The 22,610-nt window shown below is 40.8% G+C and overlaps 1 protein-coding gene across 2 annotated transcripts in view; it reads left to right on the top strand.

Annotated features, from left to right (window-relative positions):
- tbc1d32 (TBC1 domain family, member 32) overlaps nucleotides 1–22,288 on the top strand; it is a 44,009-nt gene extending 21,721 nt beyond the window's left edge. The window contains exons 25-33 of one of the 2 annotated variants that reach the window (XM_079572014.1): nucleotides 324–420; nucleotides 514–639; nucleotides 4,921–5,004; nucleotides 9,833–9,899; nucleotides 10,809–10,924; nucleotides 11,642–11,796; nucleotides 15,119–15,259; nucleotides 18,734–18,922; nucleotides 21,855–22,288. In XM_079572014.1, coding sequence (XP_079428140.1) covers nucleotides 324–420; nucleotides 514–639; nucleotides 4,921–5,004; nucleotides 9,833–9,899; nucleotides 10,809–10,924; nucleotides 11,642–11,796; nucleotides 15,119–15,259; nucleotides 18,734–18,922; nucleotides 21,855–21,974 — 1,095 coding nt within the window. In that variant the 3' untranslated portion in view covers nucleotides 21,975–22,288. Of the gene's footprint in view, nucleotides 1–323; nucleotides 421–513; nucleotides 640–4,920; nucleotides 5,005–9,829; nucleotides 9,900–10,808; nucleotides 10,925–11,641; nucleotides 11,797–15,118; nucleotides 15,260–18,733; nucleotides 18,923–21,854 lie in introns of both variants that reach the window. The other variant, XM_079572013.1, reaches the window with a different exon arrangement.
- The last annotated feature ends 322 nt before the right edge of the window (nucleotides 22,289–22,610 follow it).

Genomic DNA, 22,610 nt, shown 5'->3' with positions numbered 1-22,610 from the left:
CGCTCTGCTGACAAGTTTTGAGTTTTGCGCAATGATTGTTGATAAATTGCACTGCTGGGAAAACAGAAGATGAGGTCTGATGAGGTTACACACAAAAATAGATTTTGGCAAACACTTGTATTTCTAATACATTGTATCCACAAACACTGCTAACTCACTGTTTATTGACAAGATTTATGAAAAATGTGTTTTGCAGTTTTGGATGGTTTTACTTCAAAGAAAAGCTACAATCCAATATTAACATTTCTCAGTAAACATCCCAGCTCTTTAGAAGCACACAGCAAGAGTTCTAAAAAATAAACTCTTAAATCTAATCTTTCTAGCACCAAGAGGATCCTTATCCATGGCCCATGTTCAGCTGCTTCCCTGTTCCCCGGTGCTACACTTTGGAGTTGCAAGAAACCAAGCAAATGTCTCCAGGTACAATGCATGCCTGAGATCGGGTCAGTACTTTCTCCTGCTTCTTTTTTTTTCCAATCATGTTTTGGCTATCGGCTATTTGTCTTGTAATAGATCCCGAACTAAATAAGTTCCTGGCATCGTCTGAGGATGACTGCAGTGCTGAGGGTTGGATAGAGACGTGCAGATGTCACTATCGTAGAATCATGGCGAACACACCCACTCTGCTATCAGGAGATGGTAAGAAACTACTGCTTCATGTTTACACTTCATGCATGGGTTCACTTTTGGTAGATATCAAAATAAATCACAACAATGTTGTAGTTTCTTTAGGTAAGACTAAGAAAACATAGTGTCAAAAATCAATCCTAAAAAATTGTAAATTGGACACTTTCTTTTGTCTACTAAATGTTTTTGTGAAGGTTTTAGTTATTAGCTCAGTGATGCATATAGCATAGCAATAGATGCCTAGCAAAGTGAAAGAACTGCAAAACATTTAGGGAGTATTTTCTCGGTCCTTTGATGGGTCCATAATACCGTCTATTTTATCGGTTATAATCGTACAAATTATTATAAAAGGAGAAGAGAAATACAACAACTTTTTACCAAGCAAGAGCTACCTGTTGTTAAAGCAAAGCAGAAGCATCTTCAGGGAGATTAGCCCTGCTCCCAACAAAGTTATCTAGTTATATTATAGGCATAGTTGGAAACCCTTTTGGAAAATATTGTCGTTGTTCTCCTTCTTTTTTAGACAGCTAATGGACTTTCTGAAACACAAGGCCCTAGGCAACAATTATGCCAAATTTTGCACTTGCAAAAAATGTTTCAAATCAAATTCAATCGAATTTTAGCCAGTAAATCTATTCTCCCTCCTCTCCACACATCCAAACCCTCTCTCGGTCTGATCTTATAACTTTATTTTCCAAAACATTTAACATTAGCTTGTTCGTCTGTCAACATAATTTAACCTCCGCTTATACTGTAGCTCCCAAAAAGAATCCAATCAAATCCATTCAAGAATCCGTTGAAGCCATGTGAAGATTTCTATGTAATTACTTTCCTATTGAGGGATTGATGCTCGCTCGGTATCAGATAGCGGCCTGAACATCAGAGAGCAAAGAGCAACACGTATTTTATTCTATCGCTCTAAATAAAGGCACCTGCCGCGTTTACATTGTATAACAGCTGCACAGATGACATGTATTCTATATTCATGAATTTTTGAAGAGCTCATCATCAGTGGTATTATACGTCCTCCTACTTTTCTAATGATTCCTATTCAGAATGCATCTCGATTAGCGCGCGTGGGCAATAACACCATTAACGCATTCTGTACGGTGATTGCCTCTTCTATGGACTCAAAAGCAAGCCCTATGCTCGTTTAAAGGCTTTCAGTAAAGGATCATTTTTTTAGGCATTACACAAAGTTTTGTTTTTAATTTGTCCCAATAAAAATAACTGCTGTGGAGTCATTTGTTAAGACCGAGCATAGGAAATGTTTTTTGTGCCCCAAGCAAGCCATTTCCTAAGGGCTTTATTGCTTTAGCTGTGATTTCCACTTGTATCTCTGGCAGGCCTCCATTCGGCAGCAAAATGAAAATGATTAACTATAGCATCTCGCGTTCAAAAACACTCGTGATTAGGAGTGCTCGCGTGTTCAATACCGTCTTGTCAGTAATGATGGCTTAATTGGTTCGCCTTAACAGAATACCAATGAGATTCGTTCTGTGCGAGTCTTGTCAGCGGCCAGATCAAATCCCATTAAGAATGAATAGTCACAAGAAGAGCTCGCAATATCGGAAAATGTTATCAAGTCAAATGAGCCACCGCTGCTAGTTTATCCCTATTGCTGTGGTTCTCAAAATGCGGTGTGCGTGCCACTGGTCTTACTTGGGTGTTTACGTTTGCTGTTTTTCTGATCTACACTCAGTTGGACAGAATTGACTTTTTAGACCCCGTTAAGTCGCTTGACCTAGGCAAGGTGATACTTGGGAGATCAAATATTTAATGAGAGTCCTATAGAGTGCCATTTACATCCCAAAATAATACAAATAAGTCACTAGTGAATACATCTAGCTCGCTATAGTGTTAAAGCAGTACTAGGTAACTCGTTTACCTTAATAAATCCTTTTCATAGTCCCTCTGGGGTAATACAAGTGTTAATGGAATGATTGGGGGGTCTTTCATCTCCTCCTGGTGCCTCTCTCCTCTCTGGTAGGAGTCACCAATACACACTAATGGAAGAACAGGCTAACGTGCAAAGCTAACTGCGGGCTAGCACCACTTAAACAGTATTAACAGCCAAGTTTGAGTGAAAAAAAAATGAGTAAAAAACCATAACATGCTATGACACCTGTAGTGACGCTTATGGCCTCTAGGGGCATGAGTTACTTAGTTATGCTTTAAAGGGACTACACGGAGTTAGCCTGGCTAACGCCAGACTAAAATCACAAGTGATATTTAGTCTGGGGACCACCAATTCATTTTCTCGTAGGAGAGGTGTGGTTTACGAGCGTCCATAGTCGTTTATTGGGCGATACGAAAAAAAAAAAGAAAAAAGTCTCATGCGTCTGCACGTAGCCCCAGCCAATCATATCATCGTATGAGATGACGTATGACGTACCCGCTGTAAACTTTTGAGCTAAATTATTTAGAACAAGGTCTAAAGCTTGATCAAAAAATACCATTGTGTCTGCTGCTGTCATGTTGGATCCATAAATAAACTTTTTTTTTAATTATCCGTAAATAAACTACAAGCTTCCATATATCGAATAGTGCGTCATCGTCTTGCCGTCCCTCCTCGCTCTGTGATTGGTTCCCAAATCCACCGGAGATTTGGCCATGGTCCCCAGGCTGTTGTGCAGTTCGAAATAATTCGAGCGCACACAGCAGCCTGGTGTTAGCCAGGTTAATACGGAGTATAAAAATGTTTAAATTATGTATTCTCCTCCCCCTACATGTTCCAGCCATGTTCTAATGTGTAGAATGAGCTCAGAACTATTCACATTCGCATAGTGTTATGTGTTATTATTCGCATGCCCTATGTGTATGCTAGGTGATTTACCTGAGTGCCCCCTTGATGTAAACACGTGTAAAAGAGAGGGGTGTGATGGCCATTGACTGGTGCTACATAGAATTGAAACATTCTGTGAAAAGGTAATTTACAAAGGTGATTGCCTTGCTTCCAGTGATTGGAAGTAGTGCTTGCTTTCCCTCATGGCTCACAGACAGCCATATCACATCAAATTTAGGCAAGATATTGAATGTTAAACTGTTCTGGCTCCTCATGTGTCATGTACTGTATGTTTGAAATGAGAAAAGCTCTCATAACTGTGATTGAACAAAGAAAATAAACAATATGCTCACTTCTGCTATTAACTACTTTCACTTTGAACGTTGCATCTGTGTTTTACATTAATTACAATCAAAGATTGCAGATTGTGCTGTTGAATAATTATGAGACGCACAGGGACTGCTTTTCTATTGACTTCATTTGGCTTTTATTTATCCATATGATGCTTCCAGTGGCTAGACTTGGAGGGTTTGCTTTTCCAATCACGGGTACTCGAGGACCTAGCAGGGGGGACTTGGAACTATATCTATTGAAAAAAAGAGGTTGGGTAACTGAACATTATTTTGAAAGGAAAAGACTGTGTAGTTTTGGGAGAATTTTAGGTTTATTTTGAATACAACATTGTCTTTTTTCTTACAAAAAGCGCCTTTAATGATTGCCTTCTTTGCGACTTAAATTTTATTTAACTTTCTTTCTTTTACATTATTTTTCTTTTCAGAAAGGGTTTCCAAAAAACAAAAGGAGGGGGGGGGGGAGAAAAGAGTAACACAAATGCCATACACACATACACACACACATACACACCCACACGCATTCACAGGCGCGCATCCATAGCCATACCAACATAAAATAATTCCAAAAGTAGTAAACAATCAGAACTAACAATGACAGAAAAAATAAAAAATAAAAATAATAATAAATCCATCAAGACAAAAAAAAAATCCATTAATATACATAATAGATAATATAGATAAAGGTTGACAAAAAAAGAGATGATAATGATTGCCTTCTAAATAAACTGTGTAGTAGGAGGTTCATGAGCTGAAAGGTCGAAGGAGTCCATAAGACTAAAAAGGTTGGGATCCAGTGTGATACGGCACCATCGAGGTCTACTTGGGGTCAGTCAAGTCATAAATGCATGAGGGCATTCTTCACAGATGGAGACAGTTCTGCTTATGTTGTGGCTCAGCTTTTCAACTTTACAGCTGAGACACAAGCGACGCTCTACTGCCTCCATCCATCATGCTCAATTTGTAAATACTTGTATTCAGCAAGTTACAGCCAAAAGACGTACATGTGTCTGACTCATCTGAACAGGTGTATGTGTTACTCTTCCGTTACAAAGAGGAATGTTAGAAAAGCAGCTAAAAGTAATTGGTTTTCGAAGCGTACAACATTTGAATTCACTGTGGATGGTTTCATTCTCCTTGCGTGTTTTGTCTACTCAGTGTTGGCAGAGCTTCTGGAAAAGGCCGTAACCCGTATGTGCAAGGCAGACTGCGAGCGCTTCTTCCCTCAGGCTTTGCACAAAGGTGGGTAGAGAAACGAAGCATGCTTATACATGCTTATACATGCTTATACATGCTTATACATGCTTATACATGCTTATACATGCTTATACATGCTTATACATGCTAACACAACATCAACGTTACATTCAGATTTGAGTCAACACCATTCCCAGGTCTCATTAGAAAGTTCTCAAAATAAAACCGTAATGATAAATAGTTTTATCCACATATGGGCCACTGGAGAGAAGTTGACATTAATTTGCTGTGTCTTTCTAATTGGGGGCTAATTAGTTCTGACTCTGCAAAAGTTGTGCGATTTAACAAGTCCTTATATATTGCAGTTCCAATGCCTTCCTTTTACTCAACCAATACTTCCAACATCCAAAGAAATCAGTTGTTATTTAAGATATGTATACCAAAGTAAATGCGAAGTAGCTTTAGGCTTATTTAAGTCAAATTCAGAAGTGCCTCAAAAGTTCTGTCTTCCAGATGAGTGTTTATCCTGCTTCCCGTCCCGTATGACTCCATGATTTCTGGCTGTTTGTTTATTTGCCTGTGGGATAAACATCTGAGTCAGACCGATGGGCGACAGAAAAGAAAATCTGCTAATTAGTAAACGCCAAGTAAACATTTCCTCTCTTAATGCTAATAGAAATCCCCGCGTTAATATTCAACCTAAAAAATGTGTGTCACAATCACAATGGGCTGAGTGAGAAGAGCATCTTAAATGAGCTGACATTTCTTTACATCTCCTGCCGCAGGCGTTTGATTGTGATGAGTATTTTCCTAATTAAGGTTTGTAACAGCATGTGTGCCCGGATGATAAAGTCAAGTGTAATTCTATCTATTTACCGAGCGTAGTTATGGCTTTTGAATGTTACTGTATTCAGTCCTCGCATCGTTGAGTCTGATTCATAGCTTTTGTTAATTTTTTGTTAATTTTGTAGCTTTGTTAAATTAAATTTAAAATATGCAGAAGCAATCAATTGAATATTGTTTTTAATAGACTACAGTGTTCTCCACAGATTTCTTCTGAGACTATAAAGTTGCATTAGGCTATAATCATTTGTTTCATTTTGTCTAATATGCTTTTGGGATTGGAAATGTGACTTATTGGCTCTTTGAATTTATAGACATTTCTTTTGGATGAGTATATTTTAGAATTATACACAAGGCGTTAAAATAATTCATAGTGATGTAAAATGAGGACGTCGAGCATAGAAATTAAAAGCTTGAAAGAAAACTGTCTTATATATTATATTATCTATACCAATTCATTGCTTGTTTTATATCATGGGAGACAACTTAACCTCTTAACCCCGCCTTAACCAGCTCGACTTTACCCAAATCTAAAGGTTTCTTGAAAAAAAGCGACAAAAGAGCGACAAAAACGAGACGTGAGTGAGGATGAAAAGGCAGTGAAAAAAAGACAAAACATTAAAAGACAAAACAAAACAGGCAACAAGTAAATTATGAAAAAGCAACAGAAACACAACAAGCGACAAAAACGCAGCAAAACCGGCGTCAAGAAAGTGATGAAAAAGCGATTAAACAGCAAAATGTACCAAAAATATGACGAAAAAGATATGACGCAAAGAATATATTAGATCAGTGTTGTAGGTCTTAGTGGACTATTTACATTGTTTGATTAAATGTAATTATTGCTATATATTTTATTCTGTTCTAGTCTACTGATTGCTGCAGCAGCGTAAGAGCTACTGTTGAACAGGGATTATTATGGGAAGACGTTGATAGAGCTCGTGATCCAAGATCTTAACCAGGCTAATGCTCTTTTATTTCCCTCCTTGAAGATTTCACTTAGTCCCCCAGATACCCTTGACTATTTCTTCCTTCAATATTTTAGTTCAACACAGCAGCTGTTGTCTAAAACCACCTTATACGAAATTCTCGGCACCATCTGTATAGTTTGGAATAAGATCTCACTTGTAAAGCTATATCTTGCAACTGTAGACTTTTTCTTCTTCCTATTCACTTTCGCTGCTCGCCGTCTGTCCCCCTTCTTTTCAATATTCCTCCCACTGAAGAGTTGGAGAGGCGACGAGGCAGCTGTCAGGACTCTTGTCGGATCCCACGATGTGCCGTCCGGGGAGCACGCGGGGGAGACGGGGGGAGGCAGAGGAGGGCCGTGGGAGCCCGTGATTGACAGGGGCTACAGTCTCAGCCACTCTGCCCTACTTGAGTGCTCCTATTGTAAGCAAAGAGCGAGACTCATTTGCCAAGTATTAACCTCTGTCAGTCCGCTGTTCAGACTTGTATCTCTGCGGTCCTTGGGCCCCCAGTCCCCGAGGCACACATCCAACCGTTTCATTTATTCCTCTCCTGCTCTGTGAAATTGGGTGGCCAGAGAAAGGGAGAGACACTTTTACATCTTAATAGGTCACGTCAAGATTTGCTCTCTCTCTCACTGCGTCGCTCTCACTCGCATCACGGAGACTTTTTAAAGTTGGTTTGGCAAATAGTTCAGTACATATACTATATCACTTTCCAATTCTAAACTCAAGTGGCACAGATATGTTTCTGGAATGGTGGCGCAGCACAGTCTTGTCTCACAGCAAGGAGGTTCCGGGTTACATTTTTCTATGTGGAGTCTGTATTTCTCTCTGTTTCTGGATGGGTTTCCATCAAAACAAAACATGCACATTACGCAGAAGGCTAAAACCTCCAGTTGGTAATCCTGATAATATCCTGACCTGAGATCTGGAGCAGTATGTTAATAGGGCTGAATATTATAATAAGGCTTGAATATTGTGGAAACACTATTAGTTTAAATACTATAGATCAGTGATTCCCAAAGTGGGGTCTGGGCGGGGCCCCTGGGGGGCTTCAGAGGCCTTCAGAGACCCTAAAGCTTGGTAGCAAAATAAGTAACTTGTTTACCTTAATAAATCCTTTTCGTTGTCCCTCTGGGGGTAATACACAAACTTGCAACTTCCCTGTCTCCGGGTCAGAGGCGCAATACACACTAATAGAATCACAAAGAAGAAGCTAACATGCTAACGGCCAAAGCTACCCGCGGGCTAGCGCCACTTAAACAGTATTTACAACCAAGTTTGAGTAAAAAAAACTATCTCCTGGTGTAATTGGATGTACAATATCCCTCTCTCCCTCTGTCTTTTCTTTCTCACGGACAATCAATGAGTTAAAACAAAAAACGCAACATGCTGCAACACCTGCAGTGGCGCTTATGGTCTCTATAGGGCATGAGTTACTTAGTACTGCTTTAAATATCCTAAATTTATGACTGTGTGTAGCCTATAGACTACAGTCATTGTTAATTGTAATGTATGTGTTATTTTAAAGATGCGCTACAACTTTTTATGCAAAATAAAAGAGTTCGAGAGAGTTAGTACGTATCACTGAGGTCAAATATGCATTAATATGATTGTTTTTATAAAGTATACATAAAAAGTTGCATAGTGCACCTTTAAGTTGTAAAATAATGACAAGCATATACAATGCATTATACAATGAATACAGGTGGAGGAAAACTATGAATAAGTCACTCTCTCTTTCCACCTATCTTCTCTTGATCCATTATTATTGTATTGTTCCTTCTGAATTTTTCCATTCAATTCTTCATCATTACCTGCCTGGCCAGCCATCCACTTCTGCTTTTTGTATCTGCTCAAAAGTCTTTGTAAAGAATAGGAGATGGGGTATATTCTGGCTGGCCAGGCTTCAACATTACAACATTGAAAAGAGGTCCAAAGCTAGTTTACTCTATCAAAAGTTTTAATTGACTCCTCATAATATCCAGACTAAAGCAATGTGGTGGATTGCAGCATCATTGTTCATTAAAACTTCTAAGGTTGTTTTTCAAAGCAAATGAGCGCACATTGTCACAAATAACCTCCGAGATGCATTGCACGTGTCATCTTTAATAAACTTGTTCATAGCTGTGATGCAAAAACAGTGCAGCGGGGACAAAAATGAAAGGTATTGGGAGGGAAAGGAAATAACGAGGGAACATTTATCTCCATTAGACAGTAATTACTATCGGCGAGAGGTTTTTATGGATGTTAATATGTTGGAAATAAGGGCAGGGGAAAATGCGGTGTTGCCTGGAAGTGGCTTTGTGACCTCGTCTAAGGCTATTTTACCCAAAAAGGCAGAAAGTTTAATGACCGGCGATTAATACACACTGCACAGAAAACGGTTGTCCACGTTAACAATGCTGACTAATCACTGTCGTGTGTAGATAATGGGTGACTTTAATGCGCCATCAAATATTTCAGCGGTTTGCAAATTAGATTGGATTTTTTTTTTCTTTCAGCTGATGCTACCACAATAATACCTCTCATATTTGGAACTATGATATTTTCTCTCTCCTTTTTTAATACCATTACATTTTCCTGATTTGTTCTGACTTTCACACTGTTATACTAAGATTGGCTAAATGAGTTTGTTCAGTCAGGGATGCAAATCTAAAATGGGCCTAAAGGAACGACTTGCGAGATGGAAAACAATCTTTGTGTTGGTTATAATGGTGAATCAGTATTGCAGCATGTAGTGTATTCTCAGTTCCCTTGACTCTATAGGTCTAAATATTTGTTCTGTAACGTAACGCCCCATTTGCTCATGTATAATAAACGCACATGAATGTGTTAATGAAGTTTCCCGTCACCTTCACATCCCGCTCTCTCGCCAAAGTCACAATTAAACCCAAACGCTCAACGATCGTGCCAGCATGTCACGTATTCGATTGAGGCCTCTGCAATGGACCTTTAAAGACTATAAAACATTTTTCCAACACCTGAAAGCCGTAGCATGTGCCAGGTTATTGGCCCATTACGTGTTAAAAACGCGGTAATGCTTTGTTTTACAGCAGAGGAGAAGACGGCGAAGAGTGCCGCTCTGTCGTCAGTGGAGGAGCTGGGCATCGACATCTGTCTCAGGTAATCAACGCCATGTTTGACGATGGATCATAAACTTCACTCGATTACAGCTCTGGCCTTTAGAGACATTTACCAAACAGTTGGGGACCTAATCTACCTTCCGCCGACCTTCGAGTGATGCAGCTAATCATTCAGAGTTGGTTCGAAAAAACATTTATGAACCTAAATGCACAGTGTTTGCCAAGGCTATCAACCTGGGACACCCATGGCTTATTCAGACAGCACCTGATCAAATAGTTGCGTGGTCCCAACAAAGCCACGTCTGTCAACGCGTAGAAATTGATCACAGAAATGCACAATTTGATTATTGCGCAATTCAGAGCTGTCCTCTACATCACAGTAAGTAAATGTAAGTGTCCTCCTAAAACCGTTTTTTCTGCTGACCAAGCTTCTGCAGAGTGTCAGGTTTGCATTTCTGAAGTCATCAGAAGTGGAAAAAGTGCTATGTACACAAACCGTGTGTGCCTTATAGGATTAAAAGTTGTTGGATATGAATTCATAATTAATCTATGTCTGTCAGGCATGTTGCGTTCTAACTTCAAATGAGTTATATCACAGCTTTTAGTCGGTAATGGACTCATGTTTGTAGAAATGTTTATGTAGTGTGTTTTCTTGTGGAGTAGACATTAATAATCCAGGGATTTTCAAAAAGCTTGCACCGACTAGGGAGTCATTGGGAGGTAGTGTTCGTGGGAATTGCTTTGTGTATTTAAGGTTTTGTAAGTTGCTTTTTGGCCTGATATGAGTGCCGTAGTACCAACAGTTCAAACTTTTCAACTTTGTACTCACCTTTTTGCTGGCCATTCAGATCCAAACTTGCATTAATGTGCCATGACTGTATGCGCACAGGTCCTCGCGATGAGTTTGCCGATTGTCTCCATTTCCCTAACACCTCTCTTGGCGTCACAGATACGGCTGTTACCTGAAGCTGCTCCGAGACGGCGCGGCGAGCAATCTGACGCTGCTGATGAAGCACTTAAAGGTCTTTTTGTGGTCTCAGAGAGTTGAAACCACTTCACGCCTCGGTATCCTTTCAGAGCACTCTGGCGCTCTCGGGAAACACAGGTAGAATGTAATCACTCCTGCATCACTTCTGACAAGGCCTCCTGAGTCAAGTGAGAGACGAGAAGCCTGTTATAAAACTGGAAGAAAAGGCATTAACTGTTTTATGTCCTCACACTATGACTATCCTAAGGTCTACACTCACATTATATTGTTCGTATTACTTTGACATGTTGATGGGGGCAACACTGAGTTCATCATTTCTATCTGATTCTGAGTTGGTTGAGTTCATGTTGTGCTTTGCTACTTGGCATCAAACTCCCCCCGAAGTGTCAGTTTAGGGTAAAATAATCTCCTTATATTTATTTAAACAAAAGGAAATATAATTATAAAGACGTCCTCTCTGACGGATCTGTAAAGTGTCGATAGCCTGAGGTTGTTTTCTGAAATCGGGCCAAATTGTCTTTCACTTTGAGTTAATTGCTCTTCAGTCCTCCTGACACCTGCATATTAGTGCTGTTATGTGCTGACAGCAGATCTTGAATTATAAAACTGTATAAATTAAAATGAAAGCGCTGCTGCAGGCTTTGGCAGGATGAGTATATGTAGAAGAAGGGAGTAAGAAAAAGCTGTATTTAAGATATGCAGTATTTCACACGGTGCCCCCAGAAAGTAAATAAACGTTCATCACTTTGTCTGTTGCCTTGTTTGATAGCTTGTCTCCTTAGCACCTCTCGCAGTCTGTTTACAAGAAGGTTACCCAGGACACGACTGGTTGACCTCCACAGTCTTCCTCGTGATGAAGGGCGACGTGGACCGTGCACTGCGCCTCTTACTGGGTCTCTCATCTCTGCTGGTCTCTGCGTTTGTTTGGCCTGCCAGGATACACGCTTCAGTGAGTGCAACACTCAATTATGAGGAAAACCATTCTGGGTTTTATTTCTAAACTTCAAAAGTCTCCAACTGCGTCATATCATTGTGGGTTTGAGCTTTTGTAAAGGGGTTCAATCAGTGGATGATAGGTTTAAGTAGGCTAATGTTTCTAATTACTCCACACTGAAAGATCCCACACAGTGAGAAAATTCAACCTGGGCCCTTGGAGCAACTAATTGACTCATTTGCACCATTTTTGTACAATAAAACTGTCATATAGTTGTAGTGGTTCCAAATTTTGGGGGCGGGCCTCCCAGGGGGTAAACCTGGGATTGCAAAACTTTGCCTGGTCAGAGGGTCAGATCATGAGTGATATTAGCAATTATTTTAATGTTTTGATACTTTTGTGGGGGCCACAGTTTTGGACTGGAGGGGCGTGGCCCAGCTACAGCATGTGCAGGCAGGGCTTCAAGGAAAAAAGATTGGGAACCACTGATGTAGTGTTTACTGTATTTTAATATTCCTCACTTTAAAAAATATCCTTTAGGTAAAAGCCTCCAATTTTTAGGCTCAACTTTAACTCACCACTTTTCTACTTTGTATTACTTCTTAGTAACAATCTAAATCCTTCTTAATCCTTTGTCAATAGCCTCCTGTCCTCTGGTGAGGCTGTGGGCTTATCTTATTTTGACCGAGTATTTGTTGCTCTTTGATGTCTGTTATTCTTTTTTTTCTTTGAAATCGCAACAGTCAAATCTGCACCAAATGCAGTGGACATTTGCATAATTGTATTTATTTCATCCTCACTTAGTCATTACAAAGCTGTTCAGCGGAGCTGGTAAAACCTTGAGATATCCGGTTGTTTTGAGGAAGTTAGAGATTAACAGGCGAGACAACACAATATAAAAGCAGTTCATCCGAGGGGAAGGAGTGCAAAATGAAGTCTAGTTTCAATTGATCTAAATTGCAGGCACGTTGTAAGGCGCCCAGATTAACTTTTGCTTTCACCGCGCCAGCCCCCCATCATCTCGCAGTCTTTCATCACAGCCAATTACAACTCAATTGGACTTGTGTGTTCGGAGCCTGCTGTGTGTTTGATCCAGATGAATGGGTTTCCTGTCAATTTTCAGCAACAAAGACAACTTTGTCAATATCACAGAAAATAGGACATTAGAGATTAAAACACAAATTTAGAGCGGAGGTGAGGCACAAAAGAAGCCACATGTAATTCATACAAACTAGGGCCCAATCAGTATGCGGGTTAATATCATGGGCTAATATGGGCTCTTAGAGAAACATCTACTATTGGCCAAAAGTTTCCTGATGTGACTGATATTCAACCAGACATGTTATGCCTCATTAGGAAGCTTAGACTGTTTTCATTTGCAAAATCACACACAAAGCACACAATATGGGGTGGTGCGGCGGTGGGTTCTCCAGTTTCCCCTACCTCTAAAAACCTGTACAATACGTGAATCCTCCAGCCAGGTGATACTGACCATCAGTCTGGCTCCACATCTGGAGCAGTCACCCACTGCTCCTTACGGGTCGCTCCAGCAGCATCAAAGGATGGGTCAAATGCAAAGGACACATTTCCTACGGGGACAATGAAGTAAAACGTAACCTTTACCTTATCGGTGTTATTAAACATGCTTACCTTTTGTCTAGGATCACTAATGTTTGTGAAAAATCACTAAAGCTCAGGGCCGTGCACAGGTGGTGCTCAAGCACCTGCCCCTTTGCCCTGTGCCCTTTAAGTGCCCTTCTCAAGACCTGTTTTTTTTCTCCATAATATTAAGTATTATTTCTTTTCTTGTTCCTAGATTTTTGCCCTACTAAGCCAACATGTGAGGAAAACACAGTTTTAATGTTCAGCAACAACAAATCGCGCTTCATTCCTTCATTTGTCTTGGTTGAGCACCTGCCCCTCAAAATGTCTGTGCACACCACTGCTAAAGCTTATGGGGATATCTGCAAGCACTGCTATTATAAAGTTTCTGTGCAAAGATATGAAATATTCAAGTGCAAAGCCAAATCAAAAACAAAGATTGCTTTGAAAATAAACAGCTCTGGAATTGGCCAGAGGAAAAACCTTTACTTTATATTGTATCAAACGAAACATGAAAGATGAAATGATGATGGTTTTATTTATAATGCACTTTACATTTGGTAAACAAATCTCAAAGTGCTACAGTAAAATGGCAGTGCGTATTAAAAGGAATAAAAGCAGCCTATAGTTAAAAAGTCAGCAATAACATTGACTAAATAAAAACTTTTTAAGTCGTTTTTTAAAAGAGTCTATAGACTGTGGTGCCCTGAGATGTTCTGGAAGGGCCTTCCACAGCTGCAGGGCTGTAGCCTGAAAGGCCCTGTCTCCCATGGTGCGGAGGTTGGTTTTAGGTGGGCGGAGGCGGTGACTGCCTGTGCTGCGGAGTCTTCTGGTGGGGGTGTGGGGGGTCAGAAGTTCGGTGAGATATGATGGTGCAGTTCCGTGGAGGCACTGGTGGGTAAAGAGACAGCTTTTGAACTGTACTCTCTGCTGGATGGGGAGCCAGTGCGGTGAGCGGAGGATGGAGGTGATGTGCTCATACTACTGCACCCTCATCAGGACCCTGGCAGTGCTGTTCTGGATGTACTGCCAGGGATCCCGATGAGGAGTGCGTTGCAGTAGTCTAACCTGGAGGAGAGAAAGCCGTGGACCAACTTTTCAGCATCTGCGAGGGAAAGGGATGAACAAGATTTGCATAAATGAAAAATGATCTTCGTAAGACATGATGAGACATTCCCTTAACATAAAGAAATGAGCTGTTATTTTCATCTTTTTTTTCATCAAGTAAAAAAAGCCAAAGCAAGAGTTTGGTCCCTGCAGAGTTAATACCTTGTGGCCCTCAATACGGCAAGTTTAAACACTTTGAATTCTAGTTTGAGGGATTAGTGCCCTTTCTTCCTTACAAAAGTCTCCCAGAAGTGTTTAGGATCACTACCCGTTACACATTTTTTAACTTCTGCTTTTTCACAGATGGTGTTGTTGCATTTTCCTCCAGAACTTGTTAGAATTTAATTGAATCCATTCTTCATTCTACCCATGAAATGTTCCCTGTGCCACTGGCTGCAATACAGCCCCTAAGGATGATGGATCCTCAGGCTAAGCAGTTGGACAGAATGTGCTTTTCATGCCCATAAAGTTCTACAGTGGCATGAAAAGGTTTAGGCAGGACAATTTTACAAGCATTTTGGAGACAAAAAGTTTCCATGAAGAGAATTTTTGCCCAAATTTTCGGACCCGACGGTAGCTTTACCTTTCCCAGCGGCAGTGCCATTCACACACACTGTTTTTTCGGCAGGTCCATGTTCCTTTGGCTGTGGCTGAGTCAGGGATTGGTCCGGTTTACTGGTGCACCGCTCACTACGTCGAGATGCTGCTGAAACCGGAGGTCCCTCTGGTTCACTCAGCCTTCAGGATATCGGGATTCACTCCGTCTCAGGTACAGTGGGAAAAACAGCCCACAACTCTCAGAACTTGTACTCACTGCTTGAATTGGAGAATGTGCTTTTTTACACAAGTAGTTAGACAGAAGGGAATTCACAACAGGAATAGTCAATTTAAGATACTAGATTTAATAGAAAATGCAAGAACCATCACCTAAAAGTAGCTGTTACTTGGAGGAATTAGAATGGCAGACAGGGACGGCCACAGGGCTGTGTTTGGGTTTGGCTGTGACATTTCTCAGTCTATAACATTTTGCTGGCATCGTAGCAAGAATCTTAATCAAGTGTTTAGTCGATTTGTCAGATGGCTAAATGTCAGACAGACAAAATTAGCTCCTTCCGATAGATTCAAGAGAAAGAAGCGGATATTAGGTAAGTTTATAGTTTTAAAAATCTGCTTTAATAACAGTGTTTTTTGCATTTTAAATATTTAACTAGTTTTGTTATTACTGATGTATTCATTGTTACATGTTTTTGGTCATTTTGAATTATTGAGTATATCTATTGCCAGTGGTACTTACTGCTTACTCCTTAACAATAGTGTGCTTAGTTAAAGGGACTATAGGGAGTCTAAAAAATTTAAAATTAAGTATTTTCCTCCCCCTACATGTTCCAGCCATGTCCTAATGTGTAGAATGAGCCCAGACCTGTTCACCACAACTGCCTCTAAAATCCTGCACTGTCACTTAAAAAGGTGTCACTTCGGGTCCGAAGTGCCGTCATGCACGAGCTTAATATAGAAGGTGCAGCTACACATATGGCCTGAGGTGGCAGTATTGAGTATAAAATGTCCAACTTGCATCCAGCCCCTTTAAGTGTGCACATTTTAAACGCATTCAGGATCATTTTCATTTGAGAAAAGACTGGCGTACGAACTGCCAAACTACTACATGAATGAAATCCATTTAATTTCTGTTTGTAGAAGTTTAAGTACAAGGTTAGCAGATCTCCAAAGCACTACCCCTTCGGAACAGGATATTTAATTGCAGTCTTTGTGATGTGCTTAACCATTCAACTTGCTATTTCTGGCTGATGTGCAGCCGCGTGAACTCTATCTGCTCTATTTGTAACATGGTCTTTCAAGGATATCGTTTGTCTTTTCAAAGTTATCAATTCATTCTCCTGTAAAAAGTTTACTCTTGAACATTTGAACTTTGACTTCACTTCTGTCATTCCATTATCAACAGTAAAAATAAAACGTCAAGAAAGAAACAAGAAAAAAAACTTGAAACTTCCATTATTTGATCCTGCCTTTTTGATGTTGACATTTGGGATCTCCCATAATGCACAGTGACAGGAGAGCTCTGTAAAAGATTGCTTTTGCATCAGACGCTGTGAAGCTAAAATCTCTCTGGTGAATTTTCTGTTTTTAAATGTGTGGTTGTAAATGGTCGATTGAACTTGATGAAAGAATGACAAAACTATGATGTAGAATGATGCATTATCCATATCTGACAATGTGAGGAAGAAATAACAATAAAGTATTTCATATAATGTTGATGTATTCATACATCCTCAAAATGGCATCCATAACTTGATAAAGTCCTGTAACCGAAACCATGAATAGGTAGTGAGGCATAGTGGGCTGGATTTTGCTTACTAGGGGCACATTGTGAGACTTCCAGCTTCAGACCTGGCCCATTTAGTGAGAACAACTTGGGCTGGACAGACACCCATGGCCAATGGCAATGTTATGTAGAACAACCAGACTCTCTCCGCAGCTAGGAAGGGGCGAGGGCAAAGGAGAGGGGTTTTGGGGGAGAGGGGGGGAATATGTGCTACTGTTTAGATCATGTTTCATCACTCCTGTGCCAAAGCAGGACCGGCAGTATAATAATAATAATAATAATGCATTAGTCTTAGCGCTTTTCCAGACGCTTAAAGTCGCTTTACAATTTTAAGTATTATTCATTCACACCATGCTCGGTGATGTTAAGCTATGTATGTAGCCACAGCTGTCCTGGGGTAGACTGACGGAAGCAAGGCTACCAGTCAGCCCCTCCGACCACTACCAACCACTCACTCACCCACTACACTCACCCAGGCTTCCTGGTGTTTCCCAAATGGTCTCCAAGCACCAACCAGGCCCTTCCCTACTTAGCTTCCGAGATCTGACGGGATCGGGCATAAGTGCGAAGGTGGTATGGTAGAATATTCTCTTTCTCTCGGGACACTGGACACAGACAGTGTTTAAGTCACAGTGAGATGAATATGTTTTTAGTTTGACTTGTGAGAACTTATAAAAGCCTATAATGCTAATGGAAGAACATGAGGCAGCACGATGTACACGAGGAAAAGATGTGAGGCTGTAAAAGGAGAGCAGCCCTCTCAGCGATGCTTGCAATAATCCATGCAATAGTCGACCTCGTCCTCTAGCTAGTGGCGCAGTCACATAGTGCAACTGCTGCGCACATGCAAGATGACCATCTTGTTTGGAGCAAAGCTGTCCTTGCGCCAGGTGGAAGATCAGGCCCAGTGTGTGGTCAATTCAGTTTTGGTGTCATTCTTACAGCATTCTGCCAGCGACAAGGCCAGTGTTAATCTATTTTCTTATCTCCCTTTATAGATTTTTTTTTTTATTTCAAAGGAAGTCCTGGTGTCAAAATGATCATGAACATTGTTTACCAGGTTTAGTCGATTTTTAATCATATTATGAAAAGCTACACGCTGAATAGAGACATGAATAACTGTGCTCCTTACAACTGGATCCAAAGATGTGGGGCCATTTTACAAGAATCCCTTCACTAAAATGTAATTCGTATCTGAGCCTTTGACTGTGAAATCTTTTTTATAGCCTCATTTTTCTTTTTCTTTTTTGCTGGAAACTATTGGGAAGCAGCTGCCTCATTAATATCGCACATCAACACATCATCCGCTGCACAAATAAACATTAGTATGCATCTGCTCCAGCCCGCGTCCCAAAGTCCCACCTCAATATCAAACACCAGAGAGCTTTATCACTTTTTATCTTGTTTCCAAAAAACACTGTCATTTGCGAAGGGCCGATGAGGCAATTGAAGTAAATATACGATAGACTCCAAAGTAAAGAACCAATCAGGACCTCATTATGGCTAACAAATAGAGACCTTTGTGCAGTAATATACAGTCTCTGAAAACATTTCCTGCTGGGACTCAGGCTCTCAGTATTGAATATGTCCCTAACAACACTCTCGTTCTCTGCATTTCTGTCGGGGTTTAAATGGGTTTCTGTAGCAATTGCTCAGCCGTAGAGTAATTATATTCCTTTAGGAGCTTGCACTGTGTAAGAGGAATGTGATGCCAGAAGTAAAAAAAATCCGGGCTTGTGTGGTATCTCTGTAATTAAATATGAAATTAGTATCTACGCGGATTGGTGTGAAAAGCGAAACGATTCATCTCCACGACACATGGCTCAATGTTTGAAATTACACCTACATTTGCACATTGGTTTCTTTGCTGATGGCTTTTCCTGCCCCCGCGTCTCTCGTCAGATGTGCGTCCACTGGCTGACTCAGTGTTTCTGGAACTACCTGGACTGGCCGGAGATCTGCCACTACCTCTGCGCCTGCGTGCTGCTGGGAGCCGACTACCAGGTCTACACGTGCGTGGCCCTCTTCAAGCACCTCCAACCGGACATCCTGCAGCAGGCCCAGTCCCAGCAGCTGCAGGTCTTTCTTAAGGTACGAGAAGACCTAGCCATAAAAAAAACTAAGATGGATCGACCGGGCGAAAACTGGTAATATTGTATAAAGTATTTACATTGACTCTTTAATGGAGCAACAGAGGATAAGAAGCAGAACAGTTCGGCTCTTAGGGCTTGATTTACAAAGCAATATAAAACTACCTAATCCTTTATTTCTCCCACAGTGGGGATATTCAGCGTTGGTGCAGCTCAGGTCAATAGTAAAAGTAAATGAACACTCGGAAAAATTACAGCGGAGTTACAGTTTGTTACCGCCTTGTGTTTAGCTTGTGTTTGGGAAATGTGTTAAACAATACACAATGGAATACAATTATGTAAATATGATTGTATTATTGATTGTCCAAACAGTATCTAAGAGCTTATTTTTCGCCGAGAACATGGTCAAATCGGATATTTCACAGGATAAAATGTAAATACTGGAGTCGTTCCAATACTCTTTGGATTTTGCATCAACCGTTACTCCGTTTCGTGTTACAATTCCCGATGTATGCCAGCTTCAGTGTCACTCTAACACATTGTCACTCCATGTTAACACCAAACTGTGGCTTTGGTTTGCTGTACTACAATGATGCCGTGGATTATGGGCTGCGACGTAAATGATTAAAGATACTCCATGTTCCAGGTTTATTGTATTGGAATCTGCTTTCTCGTCAATGAATCACCTTTGAGTCACAAGCTAAGAGTTCCCAGGTCTTTTAGCGACTTACAGCGACATCAAAGCGATATTGTAGTGACCCCCCCCCCTCTCTCTTCATTACTCATCAAGCGGCTTGTCTTGTCTCTGATGGCTCGGACAGTTTTCTGAATAAAAGATCAGTTATGAAGGTTTTATCCATGGAAGCTCTTCTAATGAGTCGCACCGCCGATACAAGCTCTCACTCCTCCCTCGTCCCCGTTTGAACCGAGCAGAAGTTTGCGTGGAAAAGAGCGAGGCGGCAGTGTTGCGCTCGCAGATGTTCACAGATGTTGGTTCTTGGATTTTCAAAACATTTCAAGCTCGCTCCCAGGCTCAATCCCCCCCCCCCCCCCCCCCCCCCGCCATCACAGCATGGGGTATCTATGTTTCATATCAATTAAATTTTGAAAAGGAGAATGACTTGCTGATAAACCGACAGCGTGTGGGTTGGAGCGTCGCAGAAACAAAGTCATCGCTTGACAAACTGAAATCACATTGTAATTGTATTGTTTTTTGTTGTTTTTTTTCATCCCGGTTGCTTATCGCACATTTCAATTCTTTCAACTATGAATCTCACCACCAACAAGGTCGTCGGTAAACACAGTTGTTGCTATTGGCGCAGAAGTCTCGAGTATGTTCTTCTCAGTCACAGCACTTAGTAATGCCACTCATTTGTCAAGTGAAGACAGGCCTGCGAAAAGGAGAAATCTTTGTAATTAGTGCATTCATTACTGAAGTTAATGATCTTCTCAGAGCTGATATGGTGTGAGAAATACAGAGGGCATTATGGGGCTATTTCAGAAAAAAACAGCCAAAGTAAGTCATCCTGCAACTTTGAGAAGTTGGTCCGATTGTTAAGGGCACTTTTGTCTCTGATTTGTTGGTCTCATAAAAGCACTGAAACTCCAGTTCATGGGGTAGTTTCCATTAGCACAATATGACTTTAATAATCCTGCTAAGGGCAAGGCCAGTTTATGAACAAAGCACATCTTGTATTGGGGATAGTAATACCATGGTTTGTCAAATGGCTTTATTTCCCTCATATAATCACAATTTCAACAGTTTTTACTGCCTCCTACGGCCCTTGTTAAATAATAAAACACATTGTTTACAATACATTTACCAGGTTTTGGGGTTGAGTTGTCTCCTTACAGCTTTTACAGTAGTGTTTTCAACCCCCTATATGAGTAAAATGTGAATCGAAGTGAAGGCAAACAACAAGAACTTGATATGAATCAGAACCAAATTCAGAGGAGATTAACATGTACATGAGCTTAATACATGTTAAAATGGACAAAATGAAATTATGAAAGCGGACCTTATTTTCTGTCATTTCAGGTTAAGCATCGACTTCCCTGCTTACTCCCACCTCGTACGCCATAGCGGTTACATTTGCTGTGTCGGATCATTTGTTTTGTCCAATCTCACCTTGTAAAATTAAAAGTGTGCACATGACTAATTCAAGTGTCCTACTTGTCGCTCCTGTGTGTTGGAGATGCTCGTCGATAACCACGCCACGTCAGAACCTCATTACCTCGGCGCTAAGCCGGGATGTTGTTTACCGACGCCGCGCTGCATTCGATTCCCGGATTTAATTTGATTTCTTGTGACTTGGAAATAGATTGAATGTAAAGCATTTTAATGAAAAGGTTTGCTTCAAATTATTCACACCGGTCTCAATGTGGGGATGACAATCTCAGATTTCAGATGGAAAAAAATATCTTTGTCTGCACATTCTTTTGTTTCATCTGCAATATGCAAACCACTCCATGTGTGGAAAAGTGACTCATCCAGGGAATTGTCGGAGCAGAGACTCAAACCCACCGCCATATGTGCAGCAGCCCTAACCACTAGTGCTGCATTGAGTTCATTAAAAAAAAAAAAGCCTTAAGACCAGAAAATAGTACCTGAACCACTGATAAAGGTTGCCAACCCAAAAGCAGAGAACCACTTCTCCAGCCAATGTTTCCTTTCTGACAGTGATATTGTCGTTGTTATTTTCTTGTTTTGCTGATGGAGTTGTCATTGTTTGAAGACAGTGGCTTGATTTATTGTGATTGTGCATATTGTTTGAGTGTTGGACAAATAGGTGCATCAATCAGTGCCACTTGAGAACCCCTGTAGCGTATTTTTCCTTAGCCCATTTGTGTTCTCTATTATAACAAACGGTGCGGTAGGTATTTGACGGCAGCGAGGGTTCAAAGATGACTGACTTCTTCTCTTGCTCCCACAGGAGGAACCAATTCGGGGCTTCAGGGTTTGCGACTACTTGGACTTCATGGAAGGCCTGGAGCGCAGATACAGAAACATGGTCCTCACTGACATGAAGTCTGTCCGTAATCCCGTCGAGTAGAAGTGAGAACTACATGCACCACTTCTATTGGCGCCAAGTTTTACCTGCTCCTGCTGCTCTCTGCTCGTCAACGTCAGGACTTCCACGAGCCGCGGCTGCCGACCGCTGTGTGCTGAATATGTATGCGCCGGGTGTTTTATGGTGATGAAACGGCAGATGGGAAGACTTACAGATGAGAGAAAGCCTGTCGTCACCGTAAAGACGGCTCCATCCAGCGTTACGGTGATTGAAAAATGCAAAATGATACAAAATGGGAAACATACGAAACGCGTCTGCTACATGCTAACAGAATAATAAAGGACTGAGAATCCAAAACAACAACAAATATTTTACTGTCTAGACATCTGCATGGCCAAACTCTCTTCCTTAAGCTGATTAGCACATATCTTTTTGTAAGTTTTGTCCTTCTGCCGTAAACACTGGTGTACTAAAGTGTGCCCTCTGCTGGTTAAGGAGTCTAAAGTATTCCTTAACAGTTATTATGTGGCGTTTCAAAACCTATTTATAATACATGATCTATTCTTCAAACATCAACATAAAAGTGGTTGTACTCAATGCGCCCAGTCTCATCAGCATCAAGTCTTGAATTCTGTGGTTTTCATGTATCTCAAAAACAGCTAAAAGATGACACAGAGT

Source organism: Gobius niger, assembly GCF_951799975.1.
Source record: "Gobius niger genome assembly, chromosome: 15".
NCBI classification, from domain to species: Eukaryota; Metazoa; Chordata; class Actinopteri; order Gobiiformes; family Gobiidae; genus Gobius; species Gobius niger.
This window is presented reverse-complemented; position numbering and strand designations above follow the sequence as displayed.